The 27,348-nt window shown below is 39.8% G+C and overlaps 1 protein-coding gene across 3 annotated transcripts in view; it reads right to left on the bottom strand.

The window, feature by feature from the left end:
- The window catches only part of cadm1b (cell adhesion molecule 1b), a 687,646-nt gene that overhangs the window by 171,241 nt on the left and 489,057 nt on the right, over window positions 1–27,348 (bottom strand). For all 3 annotated transcript variants that reach the window (XM_061878075.1, XM_061878076.1, XM_061878077.1), the window contains one exon: window positions 22,360–22,497. In XM_061878075.1, coding sequence (XP_061734059.1) covers window positions 22,360–22,497 — 138 coding nt within the window. The remainder of the gene's footprint in view (window positions 1–22,359; window positions 22,498–27,348) is intronic.

Below are 27,348 nucleotides of genomic sequence, written 5' to 3'. Positions count from 1 at the left end.
TGACTCACATATGAACTTGAAGTGTCATCCCATTCCTAACCCATAGGGTTCAGTATGATGTGGGTCCCCCCTTTTGCAGCTATTACAGCTTCAACTCTTCTGAGAAGGCTGTCCACAAGGTTGCGGAGTGTGTTTATAAGAATTTTCCACCATTCTGCCAAAAGCGCATTGGTGAGGTTGGTGGAGAAGGCCTGGCTCTCGGTCTCCGTTCTAATTCATCCCAAAGGTGTTCTATCGGGTTCAGGTCAGGACTCTGTGCAGGCCAGTCAAGTTTATCCACACCACTCTGTCATCCATCTTTATGGACCTTGCTTTGTGCACATGACTGTTGGAAGAGGGGCCCGCTCCAAATTGTTCCCACAAGGTTGGGTTTGTTTGATTGATTGATTGATTGATTGAAATTTGTATTAGTAGATTGCACAGTACAGAACATATTCCGTAAAATTGACCAGTAAATGGTAACACCCCAATAGGTTTTTCAACTTGTTTAAGTCGGGGTCCACGTTAATTAATTCATGGGAGCATGGAATTGTCCAAAAATGTTTTGGTATTCTGGAGCATTCAAAGTTTCTTTCACTGGAACTAAGGGGCCAAGCCCAACTCCTGAAGAAAACCCCACACCATAATTCCTCCTCCACCAAATTTCACACTTGACCCAATGCAATCCGAAATGCAGCATTCTCCTGGCAACCTCCAAGCCCAGACTCGTTCATCAGAATGCCGGATGGAAAAGCATGATTCATCACTTCAGAGAAGGCGTCTCCACTGCTCTAGAGTCCAATGGCGACGTGCTTTACACCACTGCATCACGCGCTTTGCGTTGGACTTGGTGATGTATGGCTTAGATGCAGCTGCTCGGCCATGGAAACTTATTCCATGAAGCTCTCTGCATGCAGTACGTGGGCCAATTGGAAGGTCACATGAAGTTTGGACCTCTGTAGCAATTGACTGTGCAGAAAGTCTTTGCACTATGTGCTTCAGCATCTGTTGACCCCTCTCTGTCAGTTTATGTGACCTACCACTTGGTGGCTGAGTTACTGTTGTTCCCAAACTCTTTCAATTTCCTATAATAAAGTCGACAGTTGACTTTGGAATATTTAGGAGCGAGGAACTTTAACGACTGGATTTTTAGCACAGGTGGCACTCTGGATCGGTTCGCAGCTGAGTGTGAAACGACTGCGATGAGAATCAGCACCTCCAAGTCCGAGTCCATGGTTTTCGTCCAGAAAAGGGTGGAGTGCCATCCCCGGGTTGGGGAGGAGACCCTGCCCCAAGTGGAGGAGTTCAAGTACCTAGGAGTCTTGTTCATGAGCGAGGGAAGAGTGGACCGTGAGATCGACAGGCGGATTGGTGCGGCATTTTCAGTATTGCGGACGCTGTATCGATCCGTTGTGGTGAAGAAGGACCTGAGCCGGTCGATCTACGTTCACATCCTCACCCATGATCATGAGCTTTGGGTTATGACCGAAAGGACAAGATTACGGGTAAATGAGTTTCCTCCGCCGGGTGGTGGGTCTCTCCCTTAGAGATAGGGTGAGAAGCTCTGTCATCCGGGGGGAACTCAAAGTAAAGCGGCTGCTCCTCCACATGGAGAGGCGCCAGATGAGGTGGTTCGGGCATCTGGTCAGGATGCCACCTGAGCGCCTCCTGAGGGAGGTGTTTAGGGCACCTCAGACCGGTAGTAGTCCACGGGGAAGACCCAGGACACGTTTGGAAAACTATGTCTCCCGGCTGGCCTGGGAATTCCTCGAGATCCCCCGGGAGGAGCTGGGGAGAGGGAAGTCTGGGCTTCTCTGCTTAGGGTGCTGCCCCCGCGACCCGACCTTGGATAAGCAGGAGAAGATGGATGGAGGTGGCATCATATGACAGTTCCACGCTGAAACTCATGAGAGCGGCCCATTCTTTCACAAATATTTGTAGACACAGTCTCCATGCCTAAGTGCTTAATTTGATACACCGGGCCAAGTGATTACGACACCTGATTCTCATCATTTGGATGGGTGGCCAAATACTTTTGGCAATATAGTGTATGTTGAATGCTGTCCCTCCCAAATAAAAACCAGGTGTACTTCCATGTGGCTACAAATGTAGCTTACCACCATCAAAAGTAAATGTAGGGTGAATGAAAGATGGGTTCTTACTAGGAATGTCCGATAATATCGGACTGCCGATATTACCTGCCGATAAATGCTTTAAAATGTAATATCGTAAATTATCGGTATCGGTTTCAAATAGTAAAATGTATGACTTTTTGAAACGCCGCTGTATGGAGTGGTACACGGACGTAGGGAGAAGTACAGAGCGCCAATAAACTTCAAAGGCACTGCCTTTGCGCGCCGGCCCAATCACATAATATCTACGGCTTTTCACACTCACAAGTGAATGCAAGGCATACTTGGTCAACAGCCATACAGGTCCCACTGAGGGTGGCTGTATAAACAACTTTAACACTGTTACGAATATGCGCCACACTGTGAAGCCACATCAAACAAGAATGACAAACACATTTCGGGAGAACAACTGTACTGTAACACAACAGAACAAATACCCAGAAACCCTTGCAACACTAACTCTTCCGGGACGCTACAATATACATCTTCCACTAACCCCTACAAAGCCCCGCCCACCTCAACCTCCTCATGCTCTCTCAGGGAGAGCATGTCCCAAATTCCAAACTGCTGTTTTGAGGCATGTTAAAAAAAAAATAATGCACTTTGTGACTCCAATAATACGTATGGCAGTGCCATGTTGGCATTTTTTTCCATAATTTGAGTTGATTTATTTTGGAAAAATTTGTTACATTGTTTAATGCATCTAGTGGGGCATCACAACAAAATGAGGCATAATAATGTGTTCATTCCACCACTGTATCTATCGGCATCGGTAATTAAGAGTTGGACAATATCGGAATATCGGCATAAAAGCCATTATCGGACATCTCTAGTTAAAAACTCTTTGAGTGTCTAGAAAAGCTCTATATAAATCTAATCCCTTCTTATTATGTTACGTGGTTGCAACTGATGAAATGTTTAATTCAGCCTTCAAACGCTGAAACTGAACTTTACTGCATCGCTTTGTCAAAACGTTGTCAGTTGACCTAAAAGTGGGGTATCACCTGTAAGTAGCAAGAAAACTCATTTTGGACTCCTGCACTACCTTTGGCTGCAGCTCTTTTATGAGCTCTCGGCTAAATGCCACCCACCATCCAGGCATACGGACGAAACTAATTTCGGGAGCTTGTTTCCGGCACCTCATTCTTCTTACAAAGCTCGTGAGGAATATCTGAGCGCTGGCAGAAAATTCCGAGCGTTGCCTCAGGGCTCATGTTAAGACAGTTAGCACTACCTCTTGTCTCCTACAATGAGGGTCAACTCGCTATTTTTTTATGGTATTTTTAATCGCTATTGATCCACAGTGCAAAATACCAAGCACTAAAATGTTACTGTGACCTCCAAAAAATGGAGTTACTTCTAACCGTGAGTCAGAATGATGATGAAATCTTCTACAGGCTGTTTGACATAACGATTGCATATTTTACACAAGATTCTCAGCAGCTGCAGACAAGCCCATTTGCACAGTATTAAAATACTGCTACTGTAATTTATGCAAATTTTGCCACCCTGTGTGCTGATTCTCTCGAGTGCCAGAAACTGACAATTGAAATCCTTCCAGCTTGATAATTGATTGCAAAACCAATGCTACTAATGTATAGATTAGCCAATCAACCCTAAATAGAGTCTGAGCACACCTAAAAATACAACTGGTGATAGTAATAATTAACTCAGGTAAGAGATCCTCCTTCCCCTTTCCAAACTTAAAGCCACGAACCCCGTTTCCATATGCGAAAGCCATTTATCAACAACATCCAGAAACACCGCCGGCTTCTCTGGGCCCGAGATCATCTAAGATGGACTGATGCAAAGTGGAAAAGTGTTCTCTGGTCTGACGAGTCCACATTTCAAATTGTTTTTGGAAATATTCGACATCGTGTCAACCATACCAAAGGGGAAGCGAACCATCCAGACTGTTATCGACGCAAAGTTCAAAAGCCAGCATCTGTGATGGTATGGGGATTAGTGCCCAAGGCATGGGTAACTCACACATCTGTGAAGGCACCATTAATGCTGAAAGGTACATACAGGTTTTGGAACAACATATGCTGCCATCTAAGCGCTGTCTTTTTCATGGACGCCCCTGATTATTTCAGCAAGACAATGGCAAGCCACATTCAGCACGTGCTACAACAGCGTGGCTTCGTAAAAAAAGAGGGCAGGTACATTCCTGACCCGCCTGCAGTCCAGACCTGTCTCCCATGGAAAATGTGTGGCGCAATTTGAAGCGTAAAATACGACAGCGGAGACCCCGGACTGTTGAACGACTGAAGCTCTACATAAAACAAGAAAGGGAAAGAATTCCACTTTCAAAGCTTCAACAATTAGTTTCCTCAGTTCCCAAACGTTTATTGAGTGTTGTTAAAAGAAAAGGTGATGTAACACAGTGGTGAACATGCCCTTTCCCAACTACTTTGGCACGTGTTGCAGTCATGAAATACCAAGTTAATTATTATTTACAAAAAAAAAAAAGTTTATGAGTTTGAACATCAAATATCTTGTCTTTGTAGTGCATTCAATTGAAAATGGGTTGAAAAGGATTTGCAAATCATTGTATTACGTTTAAGTTTACATCTAACACGATTTCCCAACTCATATGGAAACGGGGTTTGTAAAACGAAACACAAAAAAGGTAAGACAAAGTAATATTTTCTTCAAATTGTAGCATGTGCAATGCAAAACCGACATGCAGTGACATACATTTTTGCTAAAAACAGCAGTTTTTTTATGCAGTTATGACTCATTTGGAGAGAATGCAGGTTTACCTAAAGTTGTGACCGGGTTGATCTACACCAAACACATTTTTATTGAGGGCCACATTGCAGCTTTCAAAAGGCAGATTTTTTAAAATTAATTTACATTGTGCATGCGGGTAATAACATGTGATTAATCATGATTAATCGTAATACACATGCATTTGAATATTATATTTTTTTTAATGTAGAACTTGCTTTAAAATCATAAATAAAACTGACAAGCAGATATTTAACTATTTGGTTTTATCTCACAAAAATAGTTCTGCAATACAGCATATAATAAGATTGGCATGATAATTTATTATTAAAGTTTAAAGTATGCATTTTTTTTCTGTCAAAATTTAAAAAAACAAACATTTAGAAAAAAATAATAATTAAATAAAACAGGCGCCAGCGTCCCCCGCGACCCCAAAAGGGAATAAGCGGTAGAAAATGGATGGATGGAATAAAAATAAGGATTTGACCTGGTTTTAAGAACCCTTCAAACAATCTCATTTCATTGACAACTAGGTCTGGTGAAGATAAGGTCCTTTTTAAAAATAATAATAAAGTAAAATAAGACAAAATAAATTAAAAACATGTTCTTGAATAAAAAAGAAAGTTAAACAATATAAAAACAGTTACATAGAAAACTAGTAATTAATGAAAATGAGTAAAATTAACTGTTAAAGGTTAGTACTATTGGTGGACAAGCAGCACGCCCAATCATGTGTGCTTACAGACTGTATGTTTCACTTGCAGACTGTATTGATATATATTGTAGCAACCAGAATATTAATAACAGAAAAAAACAAACCTTTTGGTGAATGAGTGTGAATGGGGGGAGGGAGTTTTTTGGGGGGGTTGGTGCACTAACTGTAAGTGTATCTTGGGTTTTTTATGTAGATTTAACAAAAATAAAATGAAAATGTCCTTAAGTTTGACACCTATGATCTACAGTATATTATGTTTGTAGAGTCTATTTTTGACCGTGTCTGGAAAAAAACATGAGCAGTGACAACTTTAAAATGTCTATTTAAACCGTGTCCTTTTTTCCAAAAATAAATGATTCTACAATTTGGTATTGTCTCTGGATTCCAACATATTTGCAGGCAGACTCAAAAAGAATGTTTGAAAAATGACTATGGAGCAAAATTTAAGCAGAATTTACGCAAAAGGGACCATGAGTGGTGAACATGCCCTTTCCCATCTACTTTGGCACGTGTTGCAGCCATTAAATTCTAAGTTAATTATTATTTGCAAAAAAATTAAAATAAAGTTTATGAGTTTGAACATCCAATATGTTGTCTTTGTAGTGCATTCAATTGAATATGGGTTGAAAAGGATTTGCAAATCATTGTATTCCGTTATGTTTATATCTAACACAATTTCCCAATTCATATGGAAACGGGGTTTGTACTACAAATTCCAGAATACAGTGAGATAACTGGTATTTTACTTCTTAGTAAATGGTAAAAGAATTATACTGGTATGCTAACCTAATGGGGTTAAGTATCTTACCCCCACTGGACACTTCAACATGGTCATGGGGGGGATGAGGATCAAACCCGCAACCATCGGATTGGGGGACCTATCACTCTACAAACTGACCCACCCTAACTTTTAGCATTGCGCCAATGTAAAACACCAAATTGACCATGTCATCTATATTCTGTTTCCAGTTTGTTTGCTACATAGTACCACAATTAGGGTCAAAACTCCATCTAACAAACTTTAACAGTCAGCGAGTTTGCATTTTAACTGGTCAGCAGAGTACCTACAATGGTTCATAGTGATACATCTTGCTAGTTTGCCAGTTGAACATGTAATTTCACCGTTGAAACCATTGCATTGTCTTTTGCACACCTACACAAGACAACAGAAAAGCGACTCCTCCAGGGAAGGCACAGATGGCATTTAGAGTCAGATTGGCCGGTGTCTAGATATACAATCTCCCACAAGCCCGATGAATCCTCCTCCTTCCAACACATATATACATTTCACGACAATCCTGCGGACAACCCCTTTGGCTGAACACGATACGAGCAAAATTAATATCCTCAACTTGCTGTACATCATGGAAAATTGATGAGCCTTAATCATAACTGAGCGGCAATAATGATTATTCGACACCCCGTAGATTACTTACCTCTGATGATGCGGAAATGAGTTCATAACACTGACCTAGCAGTTTCTATTTATAGCCAACAGATGTATGGCTACACCAATCCATCAGCATTCAGCGTGCTTAGCGAGCCCTGTGAATAACCACTTTACAATTTGCAACCAAGGCTAATGATTTATGAGACATTCAGTAAAATGAAGCTGTTAATATGTGGCTTGATCACTTTATAGTATTTCTGCTGAGCAAGCAACCAATGTTTGCTAATGAAAATAACTACGACCTCACTGGGCATCATCCACGTTGTTTATGATGCTGTTCTTATACAAAACCAATGAAGTTGCCACATTCTGTAAATGGTAAATAATACAGAATATAATGATTTGCAAAACCTTTTCATTTTATATTCAATTGAACGGACTGCTAAGACAAAATTCTTAATGTTCCAACTGGAAAACGTTATTTTTTGCATATACAAACCCCGTTTCCATATGAGTTGGGAAATTGTGTTAGATGTAAATATAAACAGAATACAATAATTTGCAAATCATTTTCAATCCATATTCAGTTGAATTTAATTCAAAGACAACATATTTGATGTTAAAAATGATAAACATTTTTTTGTGTGCAAATAATCATTAACTTTAGAATTTGATGCCAGCAACACGTGACAAAGAAGTTGGGAAAGGTGGCAATAAATACTGATAAAGTTGAGGAATGCTCATCAAACACATATTTGAGGTGAACAGGCTAATTGTGAACAGGTGTGTGCCATGATTGGGTATAAAAGCAGCATCTATGTAATGCTCAGTCATTCATAAACAAGAATGGGGGGAGGGTCACGAATTTGTCAACAAATGCGTGAGCAAATTGTCCAACAGTTTAAGAACAACATTTCTCAACCAGCTATTGCAAGGAAAGAAGGGATTCCACCATATATAGTCTGTAATGTCATCAAAAGGTTCAGAAAATGTGGAGAAATCACTGCACGTAAATGATGATATTACCCTCAGGCAGTACTACATCAAAAAGCAACATCAGTGTGAAAAGGATATCACCCATTCAGAAAACCACTGTCAGTAACTACAGTTCGTTGCGACATCTGTAAGTGCATTTAAAACTCTACTCTACCGAGCCAAAGTCATTTATCAACAACACCCAGAAACGCCGGAAGCTTAGCTGGGCCCAAGCTCATCTAAGATGGACTGATGCAAAGTGGAAAAGTGACAGTCTGACAAGTCAACATTTCAAATTGTTTTTGGAAACCGTGGACCTCGTGTCCTCTGGAACAAGGAGGAAAATAACAATCCAGATTGATCAAGGCGCAAAGTTCAAAAGGCAGCATCTGTGATGGTATGGGGGTGCATTAGTGCCCAAGGCATGGGTAACTTACACACCTGCGAAGGCACCATTAATGCTGATAGGCACATACAGGTTTTGGAGCAACATATGTTGCCATCAAAGCAATGTTATCATGGACGCCCCTGCTTATTTTGGCAAGACAATGCCAAGCCACGTGTTACAACAGCGTGGCTTCTTAGTAAAAGATTACGGGTACTAGTCTGGCCTGCCTGTAGTCCAGAACTGCCTCCCATTGACAATGTGTGGTGCATTATGAAGCCTAAAATACCACAACGGAGACCCCGGACTGTTGAACAACTTAGGCTGTAAATCAACCAAGAATGGGAAAGAATTCCACCTGAAAAGCTTCAAAAATGTGTCTCTCAGTTCCAAAACGTTTACTAAGTGTTGTTAAAAGGAAAGGCCATGTAACACAGTGGTAAAAAAGCCCCTGTGGCAATTTTTTTGCAATATGTTGCTGCCATTAAATTGTAAGTTAATGATTACTACAAAAAAAAAAGTTTCTCAGTTGGAACATCAAATATCTTGTCTTTGTAGTCTATTCAATTGAATATAAGTTGAAACAAGGATTTGCAAATCATTCTGTTTTTATTTACGAATTACCCAACATACTAACTTCAATGGTTTTGGTTTTTATATAATATATTTTTAAGATCTCAATCGACTGTGAGCTAAAATAATTTGTGACCTATTTTTGGTGAACAAACACATGATCTTAATTAGATCAGCGCCAAATTAAATACCATCATAGATGACCACTTTCAACATACAGTGTCCTTAAAGGGGAACTGCACTTTTTTGGTGGGGAAATGTTGCCCATCGTTCACAATTCTTATGAGAAACAAGAAGACAAAAAGTTTGGATTTCTTTTTTTTGCGGCTCGTTCTAGGTGGCTAGCAATGCAGCCAATGGGAGCAATTTATTCTGCCTCTAAATCACTTTAAAAATACATCTAAAAACCACCAAAAATATTTCATTTAGGTTTGGTAAATGATGTCGCAGTAGCGACATTGTTATCGTAAGAACAAACACAGAGGAACTCTTTTTCTAGAGTAGTAACACATCGCCTTGCGACGGCATGAGCTAAAAGGCTTTTAAATTTGTAATGCGCACCACTGCGATATGACATCAATCTGTACTGACTGAAAAACATGAACAAACATATACTGTAAGATAATAGACCATATTTTATATTTTATTTGTTTCCAGCTAGCTCAACAATGTACGTACCATAGTTGTACTAACAAGTATTAAGTGCTGCATGTATCGTGATCGATATTATAGTGACTCACTCGATGGACTGTTGTTCGTTTGGTCAAGCTAGCCGGGGGTATTTTTATCCAATTAAGCTTGGGTAAGCACTCCATTTATGTCGAAATAGCTTGGCTCCAAACTCCTCATTTACAGCGTCAAAGTTACGCCGACCTCACCTTCCCGGCTTCCGTCTGCTCAAACGTTTCACCCTTTTCTTTGTGCTTGCTTCTAGAAGCAGTAGTTCATCCTCCATATGTTCAGCTTCAAAAAGATAAAGCTGGGAATCTTAATTTTGTCCAAAAATTGTTTTCTTTTACCAAGTCTGCCATGATTAGAGCGCAATCGCATTAAATATCCGAAAGTAGGAACACATTTATTGCCGGAAGTCCGTTGATATGGAAACGGAAATAAATGTATTAAAGAAATGTGGCGGAAATGCATTAAATGACCAGAATAGGGTATAATGAACATATTACACATATGAACATTTTATACATACACACACATATATATATATATATATATATATATATATATATATATATATATATATATATATATATATATATATATATATATATATGTGTGTGACACATATATATATATATATATATATATATATGTGTGTACATAAGTATATATACAGACACACACATATATATATACACACATATGTATGTACACATTTATATATGTACACATATATACAAGTACACACACATATACTGTATATATATATGTATGTAAACACACATATATATATACATACACATATATTTATATGCATATATATATATATATATATATGATGGCGGCGCCCGGACGGGCTGCGACACTGCGGTGCTCTTGCTAAAGATGGAACATTTGGCGGAAATGCCGGACAGTTCTGCAGACTTCATGGCTGGCTCGCATCGTGGTCACTCCGTGATCACGTACGACCGCCAGACACTTCTGGATATGGACATATCGGGCTGTTTTGGACTGATAGACGCGTGCGTGCTAAACATGCTAACTAGCATGGGAATACGTCGGCGGCTACATCCAGCGGCCTGTGAAGCAGCGGAGTCTAGTAGCAGCGGGGGCCGTCTACGGAGCAGACGCCAGCGGTGTGATCGGAAACGCGGATGCCGAGCGGGGCTAAAAACAAAGCAGAAGGCTAATCCCCACAGAACACCACTTCCCTCCATCCTGAAGACGGATTTAGATGAAAGATGCGAGACTACTGGTCTGGGTAAGGAGTCTGTTAAATTAGAACAAGTTTTTTCTGCTTTGAGTGTTTCAGAGTTGGACATGTGTGTTACTGAGGTGGCTAACTATGATGCGTGCAGTTTATCAAAGCAACAAACAAACAATCGAAAAATCCCCGTTACTGAGGTGGCTAACTATGATGCGTGCAGTTTATCAAAGCAACAAACAAACAATCGGAAAATCCCCGTTACTGAGGAGGCTAACCATGATGCGTGCAGTTTATCAAAGCAACAATCAAACAATCGGAACATTCCCGTCGTATCAATTCCTAGATATGGTCGTAATTATACTGAATGCACTGGGCATAATAAACACAACATTATTAATATTGCTACTACGGATAATTTGATCAAAAATTCCCTAAAACAGCCCACTACCTATAATATGGTTTTTTTAAACATAAGATCATTGTCTCCCAAAACGTTGTTAGTTAATGATATCATCAGGGACAACAATCTTAACGTCATCGGTCTCAGTGAAACCTGGCTTAAACCAAACGACTTTTTTGCGCTAAATGAGGCATGTCCTCCTAACTTTACACATGCGCATATTGCCCGTCCGCTTAAAAGGGGTGGGGGGGGTCGCACTAATATACAACGAAAACTTTAACCTTAGTCCTAACATAAATAATAAATATAAATCGTTTGAGGTGCTTGCTATGAGGTCTGTCACACCGCTGCCTCTACACCTGGCTGTTATCTACCGCCCCCCAGGGCCCTATTCGGACTTTATCAATGAATTCTCAGAGTTCGTTGCTGATCTAGTGACACACGCCGATAATATAATCATAATGGGGGACTTTAATATCCATATGAATACCCCATCGGACCCACCGTGCGTAGCGCTCCAGACTATAATTGATAGCTGTGGTCTCACACAAATAATAAATGAACCCACGCATCGCAACGGTAATACGATAGACCTAGTGCTTGTCAGGGGTATCACCGCTTCCAAAGTTACGATACTCCCGTATACTAAAGATTTGTCCGATCATTACCTCATAAAATTCGAGGTTCAGACGCATGTTCGTCAAACTAATAATAATAATAACTGCTATAGCAGCCGTAACATTAATACGGCCACAACGACAACTCTTGCTGACCTACTGCCCTCGGTAATGGCACCATTCCCAAAATATGTGGGCTCTATTGATAACCTCACTAACAACTTTAACGACGCCCTGCGCGAAACCATTGATAACATAGCACCGCTAAAGTTAAAAAAGGCTCCAAAAAAGCGCACCCCGTGGTTTACAGAAGAAACTAGAGCTCAGAAATTATTATGCAGAAAGCTGGAACGCAAATGGCGCACGACTAAACTTGAGGTGCACCATCAAGCATGGAGTGATGGTTTAATAACTTATAAGCGCATGCTTACCTTAGCTAAAGCTAATTATTACTCAAATCTCATCCACCGTAATAAAAACTATCCTAAATTTTTGTTTAGTACGGTAGCATCGCTAACCCAACAAGGGACTCCTTCCAGTAGCTCCACCCACTCAGCTGATGACTTTATGCAATTCTTTAGTAAGAAAATTGAAGTCATTAGAAAGGAGATTAAAGACAATGCGTCCCAGCTACAACGGGGTTCTATTAACACTGACACGATTGTATATACGGCGGATACTGCCCTCCAAAATAGTTTCTCTCGTTTTGAGGAAATAACATTAGAGGAATTGTTACAACGTGTAAATGGAATAAAACAAACAACATGTTTACTTGACCCTCTTCCTGGGAAACTGATCAAGGAGCTCTTTGTATTATTAGGTCCATCAGTGCTAAATATTATAAACTTATCACTTTCCTCGGGCACTGTTCCCCTAGCATTCAAAAAAGCGGTTATTCATCCTCTTCTTAAAAGACCTAACATCGATCCTGACCTCATGGTAAACTACCGACCGGTGTCTCACCTTCCCTTTATTTCAAAAATCCTCGAAAAAATTGTTGCGGAGCAGTTAAATGAACACTTAGCGTCTAACAATCTATGTGAAACCTTTCAATCCGGTGTCAGGGCAAATCACTCGACGGAGACAGCCCTCGCAAAAATGACTAATGATCTATTGCTAACGATGGATTCTGATGCGTCATCTATGTTGCTGCTCCTCGATCTTAGCGCTGCTTTCGATACTGTCGATCATAATATTTTATTAGAACGTATCAAAACACGAATTGGTATGTCAGACTTAGCCCTGTCTTGGTTTAACTCTTATCTTACTGATAGGATGCAGTGTGTCTCCCATAACAATGTGACCTCGGACTACGTTAAGGTAACGTGTGGAGTTCCCCAGGGTTCGGTCCTTGGCCCTGCACTCTTCAGCATCTACATGCTGCCGCTAGGTGACATCATACGCAAATACGGTGTTAGCTTTCACTGTTATGCTGATGACACCCAACTCTACATGCCCCTAAAGCTGACCAACATGCCGGATTGTAGTCAGTTGGAGGCGTGTCTTAATGAAATTAAACAATGGATGTCCGCTAACTTTTTGCAACTCAACGCCCAAAAAACGGAAATGCTGATTATCGGTCCTGCTAGACACCGAACTCTATTTAATAATACAACTCTAACATTTGACAACCAAACAGTTAAACAAGGCGACACGGTAAAGAATCTGGGTATTATCTTCGACCCAACTCTCTCCTTTGAGGCACACATTAAAAGCGTTACTAAAACGGCCTTCTTTCATCTCCGCAATATCGCTAAAATTCGCTCCATTCTGTCCACTAAAGACGCTGAGATCATTATCCATGCGTTTGTTACGTCTCGCCTCGACTACTGTAACGTATTATTTTCGGGTCTCCCCATGTCTAGCATTAAAAGATTACAGTTGGTACAAAATGCGGCTGCTAGACTTTTGACAAGAACAAGAAAGTTTGATCACATTACGCCTGTACTGGCTCACCTGCACTGGCTTCCTGTGCACTTAAGATGTGACTTTAAGGTTTTACTACTTACGTATAAAATACTACACGGTCTAGCTCCATCCTATCTTGCCGATTGTATTGTACCATATGTCCCGGCAAGAAATCTGCGTTCAAAGGACTCCGGCTTATTAGTGATCCCCAAAGCCCAAAAAAAGTCTGCGGGCTGTAGAGCTTTTTCATTTCGGGCTCCAGTACTCTGGAATGCCCTCCCGGTAACAGTTCGAGATGCCACCTCAGCAGAAGCATTTAAGTCTCACCTTAAAACTCATTTGTATACTCTAGCCTTTAAATAGACTCCCTTTTTAGACCAGTTGATCTGCCGTTTCTTTTCTTTTTCTTCTATGTCCCACTCTCCTTTGTGGAGGGAGTCCGGTCCGATCCGGTGGCCATGTACTGCTCGCCTGTGTATCGGCTGGGGACATCTCTGCGCTGCTGATCAGCCTCCGCTTGGGATGGTTTCCTGCTGGCTCCGCTGTGAACGGGACTCTCGCTGCTGTGTTGGATCCGCTTTGGACTGGACTCTCGCGACTGTGTTGGATCCATTATGGATTGATCTTTCACAGTATCATGTTCTCATATGTTCTCATAGTCATCAGTATCATCAGTATCACAGTATCATGTTCTCATAGTCATCATTGTCACCGACGTCCCACTGGGTCATTATTGTCACCGATGTCCCACTGGGTGTGAGTTTTCCTTGCCCTTATGTGGGCCTACCGAGGATGTCGTAGTGGTTTGTGCAGCCCTTTGAGACACTAGTGATTTAGGGCTATATAAGTAAACATTGATTGATTGATTGATATATATATATAAACACACATACATATGTATATATATACATATATATACATGTGTATATATATGCATATACACATATGCATATATATGTATGTATATATATAAATATGCATATATAGTAAATATATGTACATATGTATATATACATATGTATGTATACATATGTAAATATGCATACGTATATATACATGTGTATATATATTTATATGTATGTATATACATATATGTATATATACGTATATACGTATATATACATATATATGTATATACACATATATACACATATACATATACATATATATATACACATATATATATGCATATACATATATACACACACACATATATATATATATATATACATATACATATATACACACACACATATATATATATATATATATATATATATATATACACACACACACATATATATATATATACATATACATATATATACACATACTGTATATATATGTATATATATATATATACATACATACATACACACACACATATATATATATATATATACATAAACATACACATACTGTATATATATATATATATATATATATATATATATATATATATATATATATATACATATATACATATATATATATACACAAACCCTGTTTCCATATGAGTTAGGAAATTGTGTTAGATGTAAATATAAACGGAATACAATGATTTGCAAATCCTTCTCAACCCATATTCAATTGAATTCACTACAAAGACAAGATATTTGATGTTCAAACTCATAAACGTTTTGTTTTTTTTGCAAATAGTAATTAACTTACAATTTGATGGCTGCAACACGTGCCAAAGTAGTTGGGAAAGGGCATGTTCACCACTGTGTTACATCACTTTTCTTTTAACAACATTCAATAAACGTTTGGGAACTGAGGAAACTAATTGTTGAAGCTTTGAAAGTAGAATTCTTTCCCATTCTTGTTTTATGTAGAGCTTCAGTCGTTCAACAGTCCGGGGTCTCCGCTGTCGTATTTTACGCTTCAAATTGCGCCACACATTTTCGATGGGAGACAAGTCTGGACTGCAGGCGGGCCAGGAAAGTTCCTGCACTCTTTTTTACGAAGCCACGCTGTTGTAGCACGTGCTGAATGTGGCTTGCCATTGTCTTGCTGAAATAATCAGGGGCGTCCATGAAAAAGACAGCGCTTAGATGGCAGCATATGTTGTTCCAAAACCTGTATGTACCTTTCAGCATTAATGGTGCCTTCACAGATGTGTAAGTTACCCATGCCTTGGGCACTAATGCACCCCCATACCATCACAGATGCTGGCTTTTGAACTTTGCGTCAATAACAGTCTGGATGGTTCGCTTCCCCTTTGGTCCGGATGACACGATGTCGAATATTTCCCCAAAAAATTTGAAATGTGAACTCGTCAGACCAAAGAACACTTTTCCACTTTGCATCAGTCCATCTTAGATGATCTCGGGCCCAGAGAAGCCGGTGGCGTTTCTGGATGTTGTTGATAAATGGCTTTCGCTTTGCATAGTAGAGCTTTATTTTGCACTTATAGATGAAGCGACAAACTGTATTTAGTGACAGGGGTTTTCGGAAGTGTTCCTGAGCCATTGTGGTGATATCCTTAAGAGATTGATGTTGGTTTTTGATACAGTGCCGTCTGAGGGATCGAAGGTCACGGTTACATAATGTTGGTTTCCGGCCATGCCGCTTACGTGGAGTGATTTCTCCAGATTCTCTGAATCTTTTGATGATATTATGGACCGTAAATGTTGAAATCCCTAAATTTCTTGCAATTGCACTTTGAGAAACGTTGTTCTTAAACTGTTTGACTATTTGCTCACGCAGTTGTGGACAAAGGGGTGTACCTCGCCCCATCCTTTCTTGTGAAAGACTGAGCATTTTTTGGGAAGCTGTGTTTATACCCACTCATGGCACCCACCTGTTCCCAATTAGCTTGCACACCTGTGGGATGTTCCAAATAAGTGTTTGATGAACATTCCTCAACTTTATCAGTATTTATTGCCACCTTTCCCAACTTCTTTGTCATGTGTTGCTGGCATCAAATTCTAAAGTTAATGATCATTTGCAAAAAAAATGTGTATCAGTTTGAACATCAAATATGTTGTCTTTGTAGCATATTCAACTGAATATGGGTTGAAAAGGATTTGCAAATCATTGTATTCCGTTTATATTTACATCTAACACAATTTCTCAACTCATACGGAAACAAGGTTTGTAAATATACACATATGCACATATATACATATACATATATAAATATATATATATATATATATATATATATATATATATATATATATATATATATATATATACAGACATACATACATACATGTATGTTATTACATTATATATATATATATATATATATATATATATATATATATATATATATATATATACTTGCAGTATGTATATAAACATTTGATGGAGGCTTTGGAAGTTGTTTGAGAGCTTTGAAGGCTACAATCATTATGAAAAACAAGATTACACATATCTTTTTTTGGGAGGGGGGATTTTAAAGATGATTAAAAATGCTTGGCAGTTGCGGCTAAATTAGTCAATATTGTAGGCTCCAAAACACTTGAGAACCACTTCAAAACCCTCCAGCAACTTTTTATATACACACTGCCAGTATATATGTAATGTAGTGACAGACACGTTCATAACACTATGTAATATGTACAATATTTACCGTGTTTTAGATGATTTTTTTCAGCGCATTGATTTTCATTTCCATAGCAGCGCACGTCTGACTTCTGGCAACAAAGTGTGTTCCTACTGCTGGAAACACACGCGAGTGTGTGTTCTAATCATGGCAGATTTGTTAACAAACAGCAAAGACGACTATTTTGGGACGAATAAGGTTCACAACCCTATCTTTCTGAAGCAAGGATGAACTGCTGCTTCTAGAAGCCAGCACGAATTTGGAGCACAGAGAAGCCGAGAGAGTGAGGTGAAAGTCACTCAAAGCTGCAAAATGTGGAATTTGAGGTCATGCTTTTTCGACATAAATGGACTGCTCGTCCAAATAAACCAGAAAAAAATGTTCCCAGCTGGATCAAACGCGCAACTGTCCATCGAGTGAGTCACACTTTATGTTGATCATGATGCACGTCATGTGTGTATCATGACAGACAGCATATGTTGTCTGGCTAACTTTGTACAAACATAATATGAAATGCGGGCTAATACTTTACAGCTACTGTAATATGATTGTTCATGTTTTTTCCATCAGTGCAGATTGTTGTCCTATCGCTTTGTGTTGTGCATCACAAACTCAAAAGTGTTTTGTGCTGATGTAGAGGCTAGCTTATATCTTGCCGTAGCTAGCTATTACTGCTAATACCGGAGCACCCTGATGTGTTAGCACGATAGAAAAAGAGTTCTTAAGTGTTCGCTCTGTTAGGTTATTATCCAGGTTACAGAAGGTAAATGAAATATTGTTGACGTTTTTTTTAATGCATTTTAGAGCGATTTCGTGGTAGAATTGATTGCTCCCATTAGCTGGGTTGCTAGCCACCTAGAACAAGACAATGTTTATATGTTAGAATTGTCACGGCCCGAGCGCACACCAGTGCGCATTCATGTGTGCGCTGTTCTCAGAGCATCTTCGGGAGTGTGCCTGTCGCAATCAATCGCCAGCAATCAGCGCACCTGCCACTGATCAGAGGACCTGCCTTTATACGTAAGCCTGCAAAACCTGCTATCCCGCGCCAGAACGTAGCTAGCCGTTTTGTGCATTAAGCCTACTCGCATCGTGCTCTGTGCTCTCCCACTCTTGTGTTTTCTCCTCCTCCGTGTTTCATTGTACGTCGTCCGGTTTCATGTCATGCCAGCAGGAAAAACCACCGTTACCGCGTGGCCAGCAGTGTGTCTCGTCTTCCCTGTGTTCCTCGCTGGTTCTCTGGCTGCCCCATTTGGATACCGTACCCCCGCCTAGACACGGACCTTCGACGCCTCGCTATAGCCCCCCGAATTACTGCCTGCTCACGGACCTCCGAGATTGTCTTGTCCCCCTGGACTTCCTCACCGCTCGTACTTCTTACACATAGTCGCACACCATACACTCTTGGATTTAGTCACACTCTATTCTTTTGTTTATTAATATCATTATTTTGTATTTATATACAAATATGGGTTGTATATATAAAAAAGTTAACCAACGCCCCTCCTGTCTGTGCTGTCTACTCCTCTAAACATAACAATGCAAAAAAAAAGAATCTTGTTTTCTTATCTATAATAATGGCAAACATACATATACGCATACTATACAAATACATTCACTGTACAAACACATGTACACATACAGTACATATACAAGTACATACATTCATGCACATAATCACGTTTCATCAAACATAAATTAACGTTGTTGCCCTAAAACTGGGTAACACATGGCACACTGACAAAACTTAACCTATTGTTACTATAACAATCTACAAGGTTAATATAGCTTGCTTCTCTTTCTTCCCCTCCATTTTTCTGCTTTCTTTTGTATCTCTAGTTGTCATTACATATATGTATTGTTGCATTTGAACAACTATATTGCTGACAAAAGAGGTAAATAATTGGTATTATTCATTATCAATAGCGCTATTTTATTGGTATTTGTATTGCTCCACTTGTAGTGTAATAATGCTCATTGTCATTTCTGTATTATTATTTATTCCGCTAACTGCTTCTTTGCTATCACTTTTACCATCATATTTGTACATATCTTATTTGCTGATGTTGCTCTTTGGTTGTTGTTGTTTGTATTGTTGTTTTAGTCTCTCTGTCTGATCCCCCTCCAGTCCCCCCTTTGTCTTCCTTTTTTTCGTCTTTCTATCCCCTCCTGCTCCAGCCCGGATGCACCAAATAATATTCTAAATACATATAATAAAGTCAAAAACAAATACGTCAACGAGAGAAGAATCCCACACTTCTCTTATGTAAAGTAAATGTTTACAGCCGATATGGGCATCTACATCAACTATATGATTTGCCCATCACAGACCTGGGCAAATTAAGGCCCGGGTGCCACATGCCCGTTAAGCTTTTCAATCAGGCCCCCAAATATTTTTTTTACATCTTCAAGCAGAAAAGTGTAGCTGCCATTATGATGTGCAGTGATGTTTTCTAATTACCATAAGTCTTGATGTATACAATGTATTTCAATGGTTGGAATCTGCGCTTTTGCATGATATTTTAGTGACTAGTGTTGTCCTGATACCAACATTAATTTGATACTTTTCGGTACCTTTCTAAATAAAGGGGACCAGAAAAAATGGCATTATTGGCTTTATTTTAACAAAATATATTAAGGTGTTGTAGACCGTTCACTTTTCAGAGGCGGTACGGTATCAAATATGATTCATTAGTATCGCAGTACTATATTAATACCCGTATACTGTACAACCCTACTACAAACCCCGTTTCCATATGAGTTGGGAAATTGTGTTAGATGTAAAATATAAACGGAATACAAATATTTGCAAATCATTTTCAACCCAAATTCAGTTGAATATGCTACAAAGACAACATATTTAATGTTCAAACTGATAAAATAAAACATTTTTGAAATAGTAATTAACTTTAGAATTGGATGCCAGCAACACGTGACAAAGACGTTGGGAAAGGTGGCATAATACTGATAAAGTTGAGGAATGCTCATCAAACCCTTATTTGGAACATCCCACAGGTGTGCAGGCTAATTGGGAACAGGTGGGTGCCATGATTGGGTATGAAAACAGCTTCCCAAAAAATGCTCAGTCTTTCACAAGAAAGGATGGGGCGAGGTACACCCCTTTGTCCGCAACTGCGTGAGCAAATACTCAAACAGTTTAAGAACAACGTTTCTCAAAGTGCAATTGCAAGACATTTAGGGATTTCAATATATACGGTCCATAATATCATCAAAAGGTTCAGAGAATCTAGAGAAATCACTCCACGTAAGCGGCATGGCCGGAAACCAACATTGAATGACCGTGACCTATGATCCTTCAGAAAAAAAACTACATCAATCTCCAAAGGATATCACCACATGGGCTCAGGAACACTTTAAAAACCACTGTCACTTAATACAGTTCGTCGCTACATCTGTAAGTGCAACTCAAAGCTCTACTATGCAAAGCGAAAGCCGTTTATCAACAACATCCAGAAACGCCGCCGGCTTCTCTGGACCCGAGATCATCTAAGATGGACTGATGCAAAGTGGAAAAGTGTTCTGTGGTCTGACGAGTTCACATTTCACATTGGTTTTGGAAATATTCGACATCGTGTAATCCGAACCAAAGGGGAAGCGAACCATCCAGACTGTTATTGACGCAAAGTTCAAAAGCCAGCATCTGTGATGGTATAGGGGTGCATTAGTGCCCAAGGCATGGGTAACTTACACATCTGTGAAGGCACCATTAATTCTGAAATGTACATACAGGTTTTGGAACATATGCTGCCATTTAAGCACCATCTTTTTCATAGACGCCCCTGCTTATTTCGGAAAGAAAATGCCAAACCACATTCAGCATGTGTTACAACAGCGTGGCTTCGTAAAAAAAAGAGTGCGGGTACTTTCCTGGCCGGCCTGCAGTCCAGACCTGTCCCCCATTAAAAATGAACGAAGACCCCAGACTGTTGAACGACTGAAGCTCTACATAAAACAAGAATGGGAAAGAATTCTACTTTCACAGCTTCAACAATTAGTTTCCTCAGTTCCCAAACTTTGCTTGAGTCTTGTTAAAAGAAAAGGTGATGTAACACAGTGGTGAACATGCCCTTTCCCAACTACTTTGGCACGTGTTGCAGCCATGAAATTCTAAGTTAATTATTATTTGCAAAAAAAATAAGTTTATGAGTTGGAACATCAAATATTTTGTCTTTGTAGTGCATTCAATTGAATATGGGTTGAAAAGGATTTGCAAATCATTGTATTCCGTTTATATTTACATCCAACACAATTTCCCAACTCATGGAAACGGGGTTTGTAGTTATTATGGTAATCTACGTCACAGCAGGTCAGAGGAGGCACCAAGCAGTGTGGGTGGGCAGAGTTTCCACAGAGTGTTTCCACAACGGCCACACTGAAATGTGTGTGTCAGGGACAGACGTGGAAGGAGATTTTTAGAAGAAAGTTCTAAAGCTTAGTGCTATATTATATATCAGATTGTAGATGTTTTTTAGTTTTTTTACCCTTCACGTTCATATTTCGCTGTGTTTGTTGCATTTTTGTTGCATTTGGCTTGATTGTAAAATATGTCAATTGAGAGGGGGTGTGACGTTCGTATGTTCTCAATATTCAGCGTTTTATCGTTCTTAAAATAAATTCCAGTCCGCTTTTAAGGAGGTCTGTCATAACATTTTTAGCATTCAATCAAACTTTATTGTGAGGTTTTGTATTTGTTTTCCTAAGAATAGATATACCGACCCCCAGACACATTTTTTTCTCTAAAATTGGCCCCCAAGTCAAAATAATTGCCCAGGCCTGGCTTATCATAATAGCACAATTCCAAAAATAAGTGCAGTTCCCCTTTAAGGCGGTCTGTTTCCCATCCTAATGCAGCGGAAAGTTGAAAAATCCACACCAACCATCAGTCATTACTTAGCCCTTGTCTCGCCATATCTAAGTCCTTTTTGCCCTCCACCATGTCACTAACTCTATGTTTGTCATTAAGAAATAATTAGGTGAACATCCTACCATCCATTGTCTACCGTTTCTTTTTTTTCTTCTACATGTTCTCACCACCAGAGCACCGCACCCACTGTGGCGAAGCAATGGTGAGGAATCAGAGAGACAGAATGTGGACCCACCTCTCAGTTCTATCTCTCCTTTCATCCATCTGATGGAGGCGGCTGGCTTGCTGCCCATAGCCGTGCAGGTGAGCTCCGTCTCGTTGCCCTCGCTGACCACGTCATCGCGGCTCTCGATGATTGGGTTTCCTGGAGGCACTGTTGCACAGGAATGAGGAAGACACAAAATGTCCATGATTTTTCTTGGAGTACAAATGTCAGATGTTGAAAAAACAGACTTTTAGCAGTGTGCTTTCTGATTAGCGAAGATTATTCCTGGACACTCAGCTACATTATTTTAAATAGCTCTATTATTTGTTCTTGGCCCAGATGATTTAAGATGACATATGTGACATGAAGGGTTTATGTGCAGTTGGTCTTATTATGCCTATTTATTTTTGCAAAAACACTTGAAACAAAGGAAATTATGTTTGGACTTTCCTGTTCCGTTGGAATATTGTTTTACCGTATTTTTCAGAGTATAAGTCGCAGTTTTTTTCATGGTTTGGCCAGGGGTGCGACTTATACTCAGGAGTGACTTATGTGTGAAATTATTAACACATTTCCGTAAAATATCAAATAATATTATTTAGCTCATTCACGTAAGAGACTAGACGTATAAGATTTATTTACCGATTAGGAGTGACGGATTGTTTGGTAAAGGTATAGCATGTTCTATATGTTATAGTTATTTGAATGACTCTTACCATAATATGTTAGGTTAACATACCAGGCACCTTCTCAGTTGGTTATGTCTCATATAACGTACACTTATTCAGCCTATTGTTCACTATTCTTTATCTACCGTATTTTCTGCGCTATAAGCCGCACCTAAAAACCACAAATTTTCTCAAAAGGTGACAGTGCGGCTTATAACCCGGTGCGCCTTATATATGTATTAATATAAATATTTATCTTCATAAAGTTTAGGTTTCGCAACTACGGTAAACAGCCGCCATCTTTTTCCCCCGTAGAAAAGGAAGCGCTTCTTCTTCTACGGTAAGCAACCGCCAAGGTAAGCACCCGCCCCCGTAGAAGAAGAAGCGCGCGGCTAATCTGATTCATTTCATTTGTGTGTTTCTGTAAAGACGACCACAAAATGGCGCCTATTAAGAGACACGCGTACAACGCAGAATTCAAACTCAAGGCAATAAGTCGCGCAGAAGAACACGGAAATAGAGCAACAGCGAGAGAATTGAACATAAATGAATCAATGGTGCGTAGGTGGAGGAAGCATTAAGATGACCTGCGCCAAGTAAAGAAGACAACACAGAGTTTCCGAGGGATCAAAGCAAGATGGCAACAGTTGGAGGACAAACTCGAACAGTGGGTTGTTGAGCAGAGAGCAGCAAGCAGAAATGTCAATACCATCACTATTCCAATGAAAGCAACAGCGCTAGCAAGCGAACTTCACTTGGATGATTTTAAAGGTGGTGCTTCTTGGTGTTTCCGGTTCATGAAAAGACGCAATCTCTCCATCCGCACACGGACTACTATTTCACAGCAACTGCCAAAAGACTTTCAAGAAAAGCTGGCTACTTTCCGCGCATATTGTAAAAACAAGATAGCTGAAAAAAAGATCCGGCCAGGAAGGCAGGATTCATGGAACTGCCGGACAGCAACAGCGACACTGACTCTGATGACTTCGACGAGACGGAGCCCGCCATTTTGGAAGCCGTATTCGCCCAATTTTTTTAATTCAGACACCGAAGAAGAAGAATTCGAGGGATTTATGGATGAGGAATAACTTCTGAAGGTGAGCTTTAAATGTTTATTTTGTGTGCTGTGACATTAACGTTCCAGCAACGTTGAGTTATTGATGTTGCTATTGCTCTGCAATATTTTGAGTGTTACTATTGTTGTGATTGCACATTTGGACACTGGTTTGTATTATTAAAGTTTGACTGACCTATCTGACTGTTTTTTTTGACATTCCCTTTAGCGCAGCGTGGGCGCGGCTTATGACCCGGTGCGGCTTATAGGTTAACAAAGTTTTCAAATATGCCATTATTGAAGGTGCGGCTTATAACACGGGGCGGCTTATAGCGCGGAAAATACGGTACTTTAAATTACCTTTCAAATGTGTGTTCTTGGTGTTGGGTTTTATCAAATAAATTTCCCCCAAAAACGCGACTTATACTCCGGAGCGACTTATATCCCAAAAAATGCGGTACTTATTTTTAGAAGGATAATACAATCGGGCTAGAGCAAGCCATGGCAATTATTTTGACTTGCAAGGCCAAATTTACAGACAAAAATGTGTCTTGGGGCCGGTATATCGATAAATGTACATGTTCACTGGTTTAAATGTAACTTAGATATTGGGTTTCACTATGTAAAGCGCTTTGAGTCACTAGAGAAAAGCGCTATGTAAATATAATTCACTTCACTTCACACACTTAAGTATACATAGAGTTGTGGTCAAAAGCTTACATACACTTGTAGAGGACAATAATTTCTACAACTCCTATTTTTTTGTGAGAGAGTGATTGGAGCACATTCTTGTTGGTCACAAACAACATTCATGAAGTATGGTTCGTCTATGAATTTATTACGGGTCTACTAAAAATGTGAGCAAATCTGCTGGGTCAAAAGTATACATACAGCAATGTTAATATTTGCTTATATGTCCCTTGGCAAGTTTCACTGCAATAAGGCGCTTTTGGTAGCCATCTACAAGCTTCTGCTTGAATTTTTGACCACTCCTCTTGACCAAATTAGTGCAGTTCAGCTTAATGTGTTGGTTTTCTGACATGGACTATGGTGTGTGTGTGTGTGTATAAGGACCGCAAAATGGCACCTGTTAGGAGACATATTACCTATTGTTTTGTTTCGCGATATTATGCAAAACCAACTTTTCTTACCTTCTGGTACCTGCTGATGTGTATATGACATCTGTATAAGTCCTGAAAATGTGCGTAGGTACGCATTTGTAGTCAGTGACGCTTCTTCTTTTTCTCTATCTTCTTGTTATGAGACATTCATCTTTTGCGGTTGCCATTTCTAATATAAAGCGATATAAAGTTCTTACTTATATCTGTCAGTAAACTCGCCATGAAAGCGCTAAAATATACCGGTGTAGTGAGTTTACATTATTCACCTGAGGAACTTTAGTTATTATAGAGTTCCGGTGTTCGGGCGTTGTTGTTGCACTAGTGAGCCCTGGATGAGGAGACGGTGCTCCGTTATTGGTTGAAGTAAAGTCTGAATGTCATTAAAACAATTAGCGCCATCTTTTGACACTTCTTCCACTCCTGTCCTTGCACGCTACACCGCTACAACAAAGATGACGGCGAGAAGACGCTGGACGTACGGAGAAGTACAGAGCGCCAATAAACTTTAAAGGCACTGCCTTTGCGTGCCGGCCCAATCAGAGAATGCAAGGCATACTTGGTCAACAGCCATACAGGGCACAGTGAGGGTGACCACTGTTGGCATTTCTAATATAAAGTAGTGTAAAGTTCTTACTTATATCTGTCAGTGAAGTCGCCATGAAAGCACTAAAACATACCGGTGTAATGAGTTTACATTATTCACCTGAGGAACTTTAGTTATTAGAGAGTTCCGGTCGGACGTTTTTTCACATGACACATTTCGGGCGTTGTTGTTGCACTAGTGAGGCACGGATGAGGAGATGGTGCTCCGTTATTGGTTGAAGTAAAGTCTTAATGTCATTAAAACAGTTAGCGCCATCTTTTGACACTTCTTCCACTCCTGTCCTTGCACGCTACACCGCTACAACAAAGATGACGGGGAGAAGACGCTGTCGAAGGTGAGCCATGTAAATAAGACCACCCGCAAAATGGCGCATCCTAAAGAGACTTGAAGATGATGTGTAAAACATCATCTATGCAACATTATGACCAAATAACCACCATCACATGTTATGTAGACCACAAGGAAGTCTTTTACATTTAGAAAAAAATCAGAATATGACCCCATTAATGTGCCTTATAATCCGGTGCGCCTTTTGTGTGGAAAAAAAGACCTAAATAGACCCGCTTATTGCCAGTGCGCCTTTTAATCCGGTGCGCCCTATGGTCCAAAAAATACGGTAGTTTACACTTAGTTCACTTTTGATTTAATTCAGGCCAAAAATTTGCTTTTTTTAATATATATACAGTAGGGGTGTAACAGTACGTGTATTTGTATTGAACCGTTTCGGTACGGGGGTTTCGGTTCGGTGCAGAGGAGTACCCAACGAGTTCAACACGTACATTTGAAGTAGCCGCCTATCCTAAAGTCTTAACAAGCTGCTCCGCTCTGTTCTGCCTCTGTGTCTGTACACAGCACCCTGCATTGTCCCGCCTACACAACCATCTGATTGGTTACATACAAAGCCAATCAGCAGTGCGTATTCAGAGCGCATGTCGTCAGGGCTTCGGTGTCGATGTCGGGCAGATAGGTCTTTAGCAGGGGAGCAACTCACTGTCCCCAAATTATATTCCAAGTCAACTACTTTCTAAACATCACTATGAGCCCGTTGACCTTCTAGAAACAAACTGCAGCTCAGCTCACTCGCAGTCCTGGCTTAAGGTGAAGGCTAGTTAGCTTTTAGCGAAACGTTAACTCATTTTGCAGTGTGTGTGTGTGTGTGTGTGTGTGTGTGTGTGTGTGTGTGTGTGTGCACGCGCGCGCGTGTGTTACGGATAGTGTTGATTGAGGTGTGTTGAAGCAGCAAAAAAGGACATTATAGTAAATGAAGAGTTTCTGTCTCTGATAGTGTAATGTAAGTGCATCATAAAGCCCACATAAATTCATCCATGGTGGTCAGGGATGAATTTTCAGCTATAGTTACATTAATCATTAGTAATGTAGCAGCCTAGTTTTGAATGGCAGGGTCCATGCTATCACATGTTGATAAAAATATAACATTTACATAATAAAAATCATCTGCAGGTTTCCCCAATGCTGTAATAAATTAATCTTGATGAGTTGACTTGAAACTGTTTAATTTTGCACTTTTTATATGTAGAAGAAAAGTTGTGTTATTTTATTTCATCTAAGCAA

This window comes from Nerophis ophidion, linkage group LG18 (genome assembly GCF_033978795.1).
Source record: "Nerophis ophidion isolate RoL-2023_Sa linkage group LG18, RoL_Noph_v1.0, whole genome shotgun sequence".
NCBI lineage: Eukaryota > Metazoa > Chordata > Actinopteri > Syngnathiformes > Syngnathidae > Nerophis > Nerophis ophidion.
This window is presented reverse-complemented; position numbering and strand designations above follow the sequence as displayed.